This window comes from Balaenoptera borealis (genome assembly GCF_965194805.1).
Source record: "Balaenoptera borealis genome assembly, chromosome: 2".
NCBI classification, from domain to species: domain Eukaryota; kingdom Metazoa; phylum Chordata; class Mammalia; order Artiodactyla; family Balaenopteridae; genus Balaenoptera; species Balaenoptera borealis.
This window is the reverse complement of record NC_138867.1, coordinates 109,005,620-109,017,763: the sequence shown is the minus strand read 5'-3', so window position 1 is coordinate 109,017,763 and position 12,144 is coordinate 109,005,620. Positions and strand designations below refer to the sequence as shown.

The 12,144-nt window shown below is 41.6% G+C and overlaps 1 protein-coding gene and 1 long non-coding RNA gene across 2 annotated transcripts in view; one reads left to right on the top strand and one right to left on the bottom strand.

Annotated features, from left to right (window-relative positions):
• The window catches only part of LOC309623705, a 393,796-nt gene extending 386,936 nt beyond the window's left edge, over nt 1–6,860 (top strand). Inside the window, exon 2 of the long non-coding RNA XR_014241468.1 lies at nt 6,758–6,860. This is a non-coding gene — a long non-coding RNA (uncharacterized lncRNA). The remainder of the gene's footprint in view (nt 1–6,757) is intronic.
• ADAMTS19 (ADAM metallopeptidase with thrombospondin type 1 motif 19) overlaps nt 1–11,913 on the bottom strand; it is a gene marked incomplete at its 5' end in the record, with an annotated part of 291,838 nt that extends 279,925 nt beyond the window's left edge. The window contains 2 exons of the mRNA XM_082380775.1: nt 10,555–11,201; nt 11,829–11,913. Coding sequence (XP_082236901.1) covers nt 10,555–11,201; nt 11,829–11,913 — 732 coding nt within the window. The remainder of the gene's footprint in view (nt 1–10,554; nt 11,202–11,828) is intronic.
• Nucleotides 11,914–12,144: the final 231 nt, after the last annotated feature.

The window sequence follows — 12,144 nt, the reverse complement described above, 5'->3', positions numbered from 1 at the left end:
AAGTGACAAAATTCTAACTGGAGATCTACAGAGACACAGGAATTATCCACATTAGTAAACAGAATGGAGCACTAAATAATTAAATTTTAAAAGACAGATATTTCCTCAATGAATTACTCATACTTTGCTAAGTATGTGTATACATAATCGTTATTTCCACAATAAATTACTCAGACTTTCTATTTTGTTGTAATAAACTGTTGAAGTTCTACTTATCCGTAAGCACACAACCAGACAACACTGTGAAGACCCTATGCTATCTATACATAAGTTCCTCTGTCAATAAATGAATTGCCTATCTATGAACTGGGCACACTAAAATATTTGCTGGTAATATAATACTTTTATAATGGAAATGTACCTATCACATTTTAGTTGCTATTACGTGCATTCAAATCCAAATTATAATGGAGATAGACAATTTGCACTAATCAGATTAGCTGATATAATTATCTGCCTGGCCACTCCTCTTAGCATGTTAATGTTTTTTGACTGTTAACCCTAATGAGCTTTACAGGACTCTTAACATACAAATTCTTGCAATATGAATGAGTAGATAAGCCTTGTTAGGTTATTTCTGCCATTTGAGATAGCTCACCATTTAATTCTCATGCATCTCCGAAGTCCTCTTAACCTGACCACACTGCTCTGCCATTCCGGTGTAGATAATCTCTCACAAAGAGTTTCTAATTTTCTCACTTATTTTCTAATATGCCTCTACAATGTGCCTCAGTCTTCACTTAGCCACATCTAAACTTGGTGGTATGGTAGGCCCTTTACAATCTGAAGGTATGTTTCTTCCTTTATTTCTGATAAATTTTATTTTACTACAGTAACTATCATGAAACAGCTGGAGTAAGTCTCCTGCTATATTACCCATAAAACTGTTGATGACAACTTGAAATAATTCATCTCTATTTACTTCCAAATTCTAGAACGGGAAGCAAGTTTCGACTTTTGTATACTTTTTCACCTAAAGAGTAGGAAAACATTCATACTGGCATTAAGGTCCCATTATATCATCTCCCAACTAGTTCACATTTATAGCCTGTTGAATAATTGAAATTCATAAAATCCTTTCTAGCTCAGTGGCATCTGAGTGGGTTCCTGGAAAGATGTTAAAGGTAAGGACAGGAGGTATCCAAGTTTAGTATAGTTGGAGCTGAAAGACAGTACTAAAATTCATTCAAGACACATAGGATATGAAGTTTGATGGATGCAAATCCAGTCCTTAAAGATCCTGAGCTCTGGAGTTTTCGGAGCCACTACAGTGGCTGCCCTCAAACCTGAGCTTGCACAGGAATGACCTTGGATTCTTTCGAAATACACTTCTTAGTTTTGAGGCTCAATCTGGGATTCTCATTTTAAATGGAGAATTCCCAGCTCCCACTACCTCACCCCCACTGCCGTGATTTTGATACAGGTGTTTGCACACCAGACTTTAAAAAACAGGGCATCAAGAAGCATGATCCAAAAGCCGATGGTGTGGGTTCACTGCAGAAAGTGGTCATACATTTTAGGTGAAGCCAGGCAGAGGGAAGAGGAAAAATCTGGGGCGAAACATCTTCATATGTTTGTGAAGGAAAAAAAAATGTTTAGGTCTGATAATTTTAATTGGAAAGCAAAACGAAGGCAGGAGCTGTTTAAATAATGCTGAAACTGGCTCATCAGCTCCATTCCCTGACCATCTGCGTTAAAGCCTAAACAGCTAATAATGTATTGCAAATATATGGATGTTAATTATGAAATGAAATCAGCTGGAAAAGGCAAGTACTAAACTATCTAATCCCCAAGGGCCTTCTTAACACCACCATGCAATAATTCTGTATGAATATCTGGGTAGCATTGAAATGGCTGAGTTCCCATTTTCTCACTTCTCTCAGTCTAGGGCTTGGCATTAGAATAAAGAAGAGATGGAGACAAGATGATGTGCTCACTATGGCTGCACCCTAAGTGCATTCTGCATCAAATTATGGTCCTCACTTGGCTGCGGGAATCTTAAAATTCCCCTTCAGGAACACCCCCTCACCCACCTCATCCCCCACCACCAAATCATAATCCAAGGGGGACTACTGGTTCTCTCGGTGCTTTAAAATACGTCGATTACTTCCCTAACTCAATACACTTCCCATCTATCAGGAACCCGGAACTCCTCTGATTATTCTTTATTTTGCAAACACAAAGCCATAAAACCATCTGGGTAAAAATGTAATTGTAATTAAGCGGAAACATTCAATTGTGCATGAACTCAATAAAAATGTGCTCTCTTTTAGTGCTGCATAAAAAATGTTTTAAGACTGCTATACAGAATTTCCTGAATTTAAAAAGGTATACTATTTTTATGATTCACCTAATAAACTTCTAAGTATATATTAATATTAAATATTATCAAATAAAAATTATTAAATAAACAAAATTTCTTCTCACAAAATTGGCCCATGACTGAAGTCTCTCAGGAGGACACTAAGACATAGATTAATACATGATTAAAGGGGTTATTAACTTTTACTGTATAATATAGCTTTTTCCATCAGCATGATGATTCTTTTTACTAGAATTCACTATATCACTTCCTTAAAAAAAAGACTGGAGTATCTGCATATTGGCCACTCTAAGTACAGAAACTTCTTCCATGTGTCACTGTCAGCAGGAACATAATCATCCATGCTGTTCTAACTTTTAAACAGGAAAACCATGGATGGTTTAAGGAGATGTGCACTTAAAGTTGATAAGGAAACACTGAACACTTAACTAAATCGAACCGTGAAAAAGACAGGTAGGACAAGTTGAGGCAAAGAGAAGTTTCCTTAAAAACTGTAAGGACCTTGAAGCAAGAACTATTTACCCTTTTGTTCTCTGGGTATTCGGTACAGTATATAGATGTAACTAGCCCACTACTGATGAATTCTTAGAGTGCTCTGCTCTTGAAAACAATGCTGCGATGAATAGGCTTATACATAAATCTTTTGCTCGTACGTGAATATTCCTCTAATATTGATACCTACAAGCAGAATTGCTGAAAAGTAAGCATGTTTAAAATTTAAATACATACCACACAAGAGGCTCTACCCAATTTACTCCCCTACAATGTATAAGGTTAAGTGTTCCCCAAGCGTGCCCACCAGATATTATTAATCTGCACAATCTGTGCCAATCTATGAACCAAAAGTGATGATTGAGAAAAAATTTTCCCTAGTTTCCTAATACATTTGAAAAAATTGTGAATGTTTATTCGATATTTATATTTCCTTCACAGCATATCCACAAGAAAGTTAACCGTGCTTATCTATGGATGTTAAGATTACAGATGACTTATTTTATGTATTTTCTAAACTCTCTATACTCAGCTTGTATTATTTTGTTATTAACATTTATCTTTTTAAAATACTCCTAGAAAGGCACTTCCCTGGTTGGCGCAGTGGTTAAGAATCTGCCTGCCAATGCAGGGGACACGGCTTCAAACCCTGGTCCGGGAAGATCCCACATGCCGTGGAGCAACTAAGCCCGTGCACCACAACTACTGAGCCTGCACTCTAGAGCTCTTGAGCCACAACTACTGAGTCTGTGTGCCACAACTACTGAATCCCGTGCACCTAGAGCCCGTGCTCTGCAACAAGAGAAGCCACCGCAATGAGAAGCCACCGCACCACAACGAAGAGTAGCCCCCACTCACCGCAACTAGAGAAAGCCTGAGTGCAGCAACAAAGACCCAACCCAGCCAAAAAAAAAATTAATTAATGAATTAATTTAATTTAATTAAAAAAAATAAATAATATACTCATAGAAAAAGAGCACTGGAATTAGAAATGAAAAAGACCAAACACCTAATAGAAAAATGAGTAGAAGAAATGAACAGAAAGTTTACAGGAAAGGAAATGAGAATAAAAATATGAAAAGATAGTCAGTCTCACCATTCATATCAAAAAAATGTAAATTAAAACTATTTTGAGATAACATTTCTTGCCCATCAGATTTTACAAAGATCAAAATTTTTAATAATACCTATACTGGTGACAGCATAGCTGAAAGACATACTCTGTTTCTCTGCTGACCTGAGAGTGTAAAGTGGCACACCTCCATGGGGTACAATCAGGCAATACTGCCCCCAAATTACCAATACATATGCCCTTTGACAAGGGCATGACATAGGCAAAACGACATATCTACAGAGTCTTATTCATTTAGCACTGTTCATAACCGGAAAATACTGGAATCCATTAAACGTACATCCACACCGAACTGATTAAGGAAATTATGCCACATTTTTGCAATCAGATAAAATGGAAGTACCAAAACAGAAAGGGGATTCTCTTTATGTACTCATATGTGATAATCTCACACATCAGTGTGTGTGTGTCTGTGTGTGTGTGTGTGTGTGTGTAAATAATGTGGCTTTTAAAAGGTCTTAATGCATTTTATTTGTTTATGCATCAATTACCTCTAGCTCACACGCTAGAAATTAATAACCCTGGCCAACTCTAGGAAGGAATACTGAGCAATAACTGGGGAAAGGCTGCTGGAGGAAGATTTTCATTGCATAATTTTTTGGAGGTTCTGTGTGGTAAAGTCAGAGTCCTTGGAATTTTGAAAATGATTTTATTCTGCCTTTAGGTCTGAATGGTAATTTGGCTGAATCTAGGATTCAAAATCACATTTCATCAGAAATCTGAGGCTATCAACTCATGACCCCCTAGCATCTGGTATTACTGATTCAATCTCTAATATCAATCTGACACTCATTTTATTGTAGATAATCTTTCCTTTATTAAACATGTAGGATTTTCTCTTTATCTTTGATTTTCTAATATTCTGCCGCAATGAGTCTAGGTTTGGGTCTCTCTTTCCTTATGCTACTCTCTGTTTAGTGGTTGGTCTTTCAGTCTGAAGGTGTGTGTCTTCCTTAATTTATGGGGCAAATTTGATTCTGATACAAAAAAAACATCTCTTTAACCTCTACCTAACCAACACTGGTTCCATCAACCAATTCATCTCAAATCACTGAATTAAATAACACTCTCCACGCCATCCAGAAAACACGATCACTGAGGCATGCAGTACGCCCAGCACTCACTGAGCTCAGGTTCCCCTCTTGTCTTGTTGCACACAATTACTTCCACCAGTCAGCCTGTATGTTCACCAAGAATCAGCTATATTTGCTTGAACGTATGTCCACAACATTTTGTAATTACATAGTTTAATCAAACCTAAATATTAATGCAAGTGAAATATAGTGCAAAAGATGTCTTTGTTTCTATGAAAACTCTGGAAAAACTTGAGAAAGATTAAGTTGCTAAAAAAAAAAAAAAGTGCTGTAATTTTATTTGGGATGAAACAACCGTACAAGATTTGTAAGTTTTAAAAGTCCAGGATTCTACACATAAATTGCCTTGCATTTGTCTTTTAAATTTTATTCCAAATACAGAAACCTACATTGGAAATTGATCTTGGTGCATCGTGAGTAAGGCTCACCTGGAGCACGAGTTATCTGACCTACACTCAAAGGTGTAGTATCTGGCCTCACATCCAAAGCTTGGCTAATGAATGTATATTTTGGTGATGTATATTAGAATCATATGTTTAGGGTTCATTTGCATGCATTTTTAAAACTCTCTCCTTTAACTTATTTTTTTAAATTAACTCCCATTAAAGAAATTTGGACCATCTAGATCTATGATTCATGGCTCACAACTTTTCTTTCGTATTTTGCATCCATTTGTCCTTTATGTTCTATTCTGGGACAATTTCTGGGTTTGCCTTCTAGGTCACATATTTACTTACCAGTTCATCTATGGAGTTTTTAATTCTAATGATCATATAATGTGAGTTCCATTGTATCTAATCATTTTTTACAGACAGCAGCTGTCCTGGTTTTTTTCCATGAATATATATCTACTCTTATTTTTCAGTTAAAGTATTCTATTTAATCTAGTAAGATTTTTGCTTCATGGTTTTAATCAACCAGTTTGATGACTCTCTTTTATATGGTTTGTTTTCTTAACAGTGTGATATTCTTAGGTGTCAGCTCATCTCTTTTTGTTGGTTTCCTACTCACCTATCTGTTGTGACCAGCTCTCCTCTAGTTATTTGGAGGCACAAGTGGGACCACCTACTGTATGCAGGGAGCCAATGGCTCAACTTTTGAGAGTGGAGACTCTATCCTCTGGTGTCACCCACATGTCCGGAAAAGCTCTACCACTATTCTCTCCGCTCTTGCCTAGGGACACACATTTGGCCTCTGCTACCTGGCACAACTGGACAGCAGACAAAACCAATAGTGCTGTTATTCAAGGGCCCCTTGTGCTCATGGCCCTCTCTTTCTCTGCAAGGGCAGTAACACCTCTGCCATAGCTGCCTCCATTCACACATGCTCTCTAATGTCTATATGTTTTCCATTAATCCAATCCAAACTGTTTGCAGTCTTTCAGAAGATACTCAAAATGTCTGATGTACTGATGGCATTCTTTTAGAATACTGCTTTAGATTTATTTAGAATATCTTTTCTGTCATTCCTAAGATTTGGCTTGAACAAAGCAGCTGGATGTGTGCCGTTAATCTGCAATCTTTTTTCATTTGGATGTTGATTCCACTTCTACTCCAGTTCTCCTAGGTATGTACTACCTTTTCCCTGTCCTCATACTCTCCTCTCCTATTTCCATACTGGTACTTGATAAAGTTCCTTGTCCAAAAGGGATGCCCCCAAATATTTAAGTGTTCAAAACTTCCCATGGGACCAAATACTTTGATTCACATAAGGAAGTAAATTGAAAAAAAAACAAAACAAAACAAAACGGAATTTACACAAGGCTGCAGATTTTGCATCAAGAGCTAATCAGCATAACTACTATATAAAACTCTAAATTTATAAAACTCTAAGTTTAAGTAAGTCTTAGTAGTTACTCTTTATCATCCTGGAAAAATAATCTAAATATTACTGATAGCCAGTAATCATCAATCTAAAGAGAATCACAGGCAAGGAATGTACTGATCTAGTTTATCCTGGCCCAGTGCTTAGGTGTGCTTTTTTTAAAAAAGTGTTAATTTTGAGCAAACATGACTGTTTCACTCGTTCGTGGAATTTAATTTGTTGCTTTTTTGTACTTTAATTTTTTAAAGATTACTATTTAAAACAGAATAACGTACTATATGTGTAATATTTTATTCAGTGATTTTTACTGGGTGCCTACTAAAAACTAGATATCTTACCATGTTCTGTAAATGAAGAGATGAACAAGAGAGTATCATCATAGCACTTGGGACATTCCTACATCTGTACGTAACACAACCTACTTTATGTCCCTATTTATATTTGTTACTGGCAAGCCAGGTTGGGAACTCCTTGAAACATACCAAGGCTTTCTCATCTCCTTTCTGTGTTCTCTGTACCTACAAAATGCCTTGATCAAAGGAGTCGTTCAATAAATGCTTAATTTCTGAATATTACTTATGTGCCCATTAGATCTCAATTATTTTTCAGTATTAGAGACTAATAAGGGAAAATAGTGAGGACACTTCATACATTAATTGCTAGATATACAAATACAATTTGTGCATTTTACAAATAAGGGAAATAAGATCCAGAAAGATTAAGTACTTTGAAGAGGCAGCACCAGAACCTGTAACCAAAATCTCCATTCAATCACTTTTCCCTTCACAGCACAAGTTAGATTGATATCTGGAGAATGAATTGGCCAGTCTTAACAAATGTTCACCACTTTGCAATACTTGATAACTGATGATCTATTTCCTTTGATAGAGACTTTTAGAACCTTTCAAATATGTAATAATTCAAAAGGTGTTAAGGAGTTCAGGCACAAGTGAGTAAAACTTGCTACTGAGAGAGGGGAAGGGAAGGTGACCTTTGTAATCTACTCTTTCCTGTGCAACTGACAGTCAGAAAGCTTTTACTAATTGAGAAGAAAACACTGTTGCAAACTAAAGGAGTTGCATTTATAAAGAATGCACCTTCATATAAAGACATCATGATGCCTCACATTAGAATTACTGGATCACAGAATTTAAATAGAGAAAAACAAGAATGCAATCCTTCGATAATCAACAGTTAAACAGAAAAAGCCGGTACTCAGGCAGACAAGGCTTTTGAGGTCTGATCTCACCAGACAGCTTAGGATCACTTCCCCTTATTGCACCTTCTGGCCTGGACGGAAGAAACTTTTTTTTTCATTCCCTTGTTAGGCTCTGCATTTTCTCATCTCCACTCAGTCTCTTCCTTCTATCTGTAACACTCCCAGCCCTTTCTTGCCTGGAGAGAGGCTCCCCATGCTTCAAAATCCACTGAAACTCTGACTTGGGAAGCCTTCCCCAACTCCCCAAGCGTGTGATTTAACCTCAGGCATAACATTTGATTTAACATGCTGGTATGTCACTGTTTCATGACCACCTGTGTTGTATCTACTTGTATATGATGTTCTTCTAATCTGTGAGCCCCTAATGCAGGCTCTAGAATATATTTGGCATCCAACAAAATTTTCATTCTATCATCCAATTTTAAGTAAGTCATCAGACTCTCTCATTTTACTTATGAAAACTGGATCCCAGAGAGGAAAGGGACTTGTCAATCAGCAGGGAACAGGCCAATGTCAGAGCTCAGATAACAAATTATGCTTTCCCTTTCCTAATCCACCCTCATAAGGGAAAGGGCTGGCATGACAGAGTCTGGAGTAACAAACCCACCCTTCTTGGCTATTTGCCTAACTTTTTACTCAAAGTCTGACTGCTACACTGTATTGCTAGCAATGTCAGTTTTCCTCAATAACAAAGACTTCCCAGTTCAGAACACATACATATGTGGCTAATAGGAAAAGTGAGTAAAAGTCCAACATGATAACCAGGGAGGTATGTCAAACTCCTATTCAGTCTATGAAAAACCTACTCATAATTCTAACTTTGCTCCTTTAAGTATGGAGAGAAGGCATAGCTCATTTGGAAAATCTGACCAAAAGCACACATTTCAACACAGTGAAATGCTTTATCCCCTATTGCTTCTACCGCACCAGGAACTTTCTATATGTAATTATTTAATCCCCGGCCAAAAACCCCACAAAATGAAATCCCCACAAAATGTTTCCCCCAGTGAAGTGGACAATGAAATCCCCACAAAATGTTTCCCCCAGTGAAGTGTTCAAACATCAGTTCCACAAAAAACATTTTTAAAAGCTTTTCATGTAAATTTTCCATGCCATTTTTTTTTCACTCATGGCTAAAAATGACCATATTTGAATATTCATCATTATGAGCATCTGGTAAAATACAGCCCTGTGCAGCATCTTACATCATTTGACTAGGGGATCTTAGAAGGGTATAGATAAAAATTTCCAGTTTCATTTTGTTTGGATTTTTAACCATCTTTTTCCATTTCATGGTTTTAGGTGCCTTTGATTGTGCTGATATTTTCTGCTGTCCATTACTACTGGATTTTTCTCCAAATGAACAGGTTGCTTTCAGTCAAGTCCTTGTGGATTTCATCAATGGCTCACTTGGAATATCAAAATGAAGCCACAAATCACGTGCGTGTTTACAATATTTTGTGGGTTTTGCCTTAAACCAACAGTAAAGTCCACACTGATGATGGCTACACAACAATGTGAATGTACTTAACACCACTGACTGGACATATAAAAATGGTCAAAATTGTAAATTTTATGTTATGCATACTTTACCACAAAGTAAAGGTCAACTTACAGGAGGCAACAATTATCCCAAACCCTGGGTCAAAAGACAGGAGGGGAAATGGAATGATGATCTCTATTATTCAGACAGGGCAAATGGCTTTTACTTTCTAGCTCCAACAGGCCTCTTAGCCAGGCTCTCATCCCTGCTATCTTCCTCCATGGAGTGGAGAAAAGAAAAGAAACTTTTGCCAAATAAAATGTAAACCTTAGAAAAGAAATGTTAAATCATAGAACCATAACCCTTCAAGTACTGACTGGATTCTCATGTCATCCATTAGTCAACTGCTCGCAGCCTTTGAGTTAACTCCTTCTCCACTCATTTCTCACAGGAACAGTGAACAGGTGTCCCGTGTGAGCGTGGATGTGTTTAAATTCCAGACAGCTGTCAGAACGTAACTCCCTAGAGGACTGTTCTGACAACTTTGAAGTGGGACATGAAAAAAACTATGAGATAATAGATGAGAAACTAGGGGTGAGGGGCAAACAAGGAGGAGATTCAGCAGGGAGCAGACTGGTTGTCTTCCAGTCTCCTAAAAGACACCACGTGGTGGGCTTATTTTGAAAAGCAGAAATAAAACCAGTGGGAAGAGTTGCAAGGAGACAGTTTTACCTAGTGTTTTGAAGAAACTTATGACCATCTAGCAGAAGGCTATTAATCCATCCAAGTAGCCTTCAGATTCACTGACTGCCCTGGAGATGTTGCATGGGAGGTACACGGTAGAGACTCCTGGGGGGTGCAGACTAGGGCCAAGGTCAGGGTGCACTTCGTAAGGGGATGAGGTGCAGGCAAATCAGTCTGGTCTACGAGGGGGAGAGGGAGGGGTGGCAGGGGGAAGAGGAGAGCTGGGGAAGGAAAGGCGCTTACCAGGCCACCTCCGCAGGTGCTGAAAGAGGCCAGCGAGCCGGGGTGCCGCAGCACAGCCCCGGTGTAGAAGCAGGAGGCGTCGGGTGGCGCCGGAGGGCGCGGGGCGGCTGCTGCCCGCGTGGGGCCCGGGCCCGGACTCGGCCGCTGTTCCACCGCGAAGCGCGGCGCCAGGAAGCGGCCGTCTCTCCGGAGCAGCAGGTACAGGTCCCGGGAGAAGGCCGGGATCCGCAGCAGTACCTCGTCGCCGTCCGGCTCTGCTTGCTGCGCCGGGGGCGGAGATGGGGGCGGCGGCGGCGGCGGCTGCCACGAGGCCGGGGCGCCCGGGGACAGGGCGGCAGCCCCGCTGGATCCCCGCGGCACCTCCTGCGATTCGAGCTCCTCGTCCTCTTCACCCTCCGGCGGCGGGGGTCGGGGCCGGGGCTCTGACCGGCCTTCCGCGGGCTCCTGGAGCGGCGCCGGGGCCACGGAGCGCACCTCGCGGGAGCTGCCGGCTGCCTGAGCCCGGGCGCCTCCGCCGCCCGTGGCGCCGCGCACCCAGCCTGGGTCCGCGCTGCCCCCGCTGCCGCCGGCCGCGTCCACCGGCTCCCGGCGCCAGAGTGCAGGAAACACGACTTCCCACTCCTCGCGGTCGGGGGCGAACTGCAGCCCTGCGGGCGGGGCAGACAGAGAAGTGCGGGGCTTAAGGTGCCGCGATTCCAGTAGCAAAAGCGTCCCCGGGCACACACTCCGCACACAGGGCTCACGGGTAACGCGCTGGAGACCACCCGTCTAGCCCCTGAAACTCTCGCAACCCCTGAAGCCTAGCGATCAGATTACAGACCCCAGCACTTTCAAAATAAAAGTATGATTATCGGGGCAGGGGGAGGGGAAGAGTGGGGCTGCAAAGTTTGGTGACAGCACTTAGCTGTAGAAAAGAAAACCGGTGCAAAGACTCCAGCACAATTAAATGATTTCCTTAAGTATCTGCCAGAGCAAGGCTGAGCTATCAATTTCTTTACGTCCCAATTTTCCTCCAGGTGCTGTAAATGTACCTTTGCAGATCTTATTACTCTCGGGAGAGGAAAACTAAGCATTTCACGTTGTTGAAATGAGGCCGCGAGAAGTGCGCTTCGGTCAGGAGCGTGACCCTCTCACCCGCAACCGCACGCCGGTTTTTATTGCTACCCGTGGAGCCCTGCTCACGGTGCACAGCTGTGCCAGCCCTGCCGACCCGTGCGTGCCCGGTCTCCGCTGGGGAAGGTGGAAAGCAAGCCTAAAGTCACGGAAGAACTTACCTGAAACGATCCCATTCGACAGAACCCCCAGCTGGTAGAGGAGGCAGCAGATGTGAGTCAGGCGCATCTCGCGGCTCTTCCCCATACCGCGCTCCCGGCCCCGCGCGCGCCTCCTTGCGCGATCCACCGCGGTCGCAGCCGCCGCCGCCAGCGCCGCCGTCGCCGCCGCCGCCTCCCGGAGCGCAAGGAGGCCGGGCGGCGAGTTTGCCCAGGCCCTTTGTCTGCCGGGGGCGGGGGGGGGGGGCTGCTGTGTGACTCCGAGAGGCTGCTGGAGCACGGGTGGGGGTGGGGGTGGGGAGAAGCGGGGGCAGGCAGC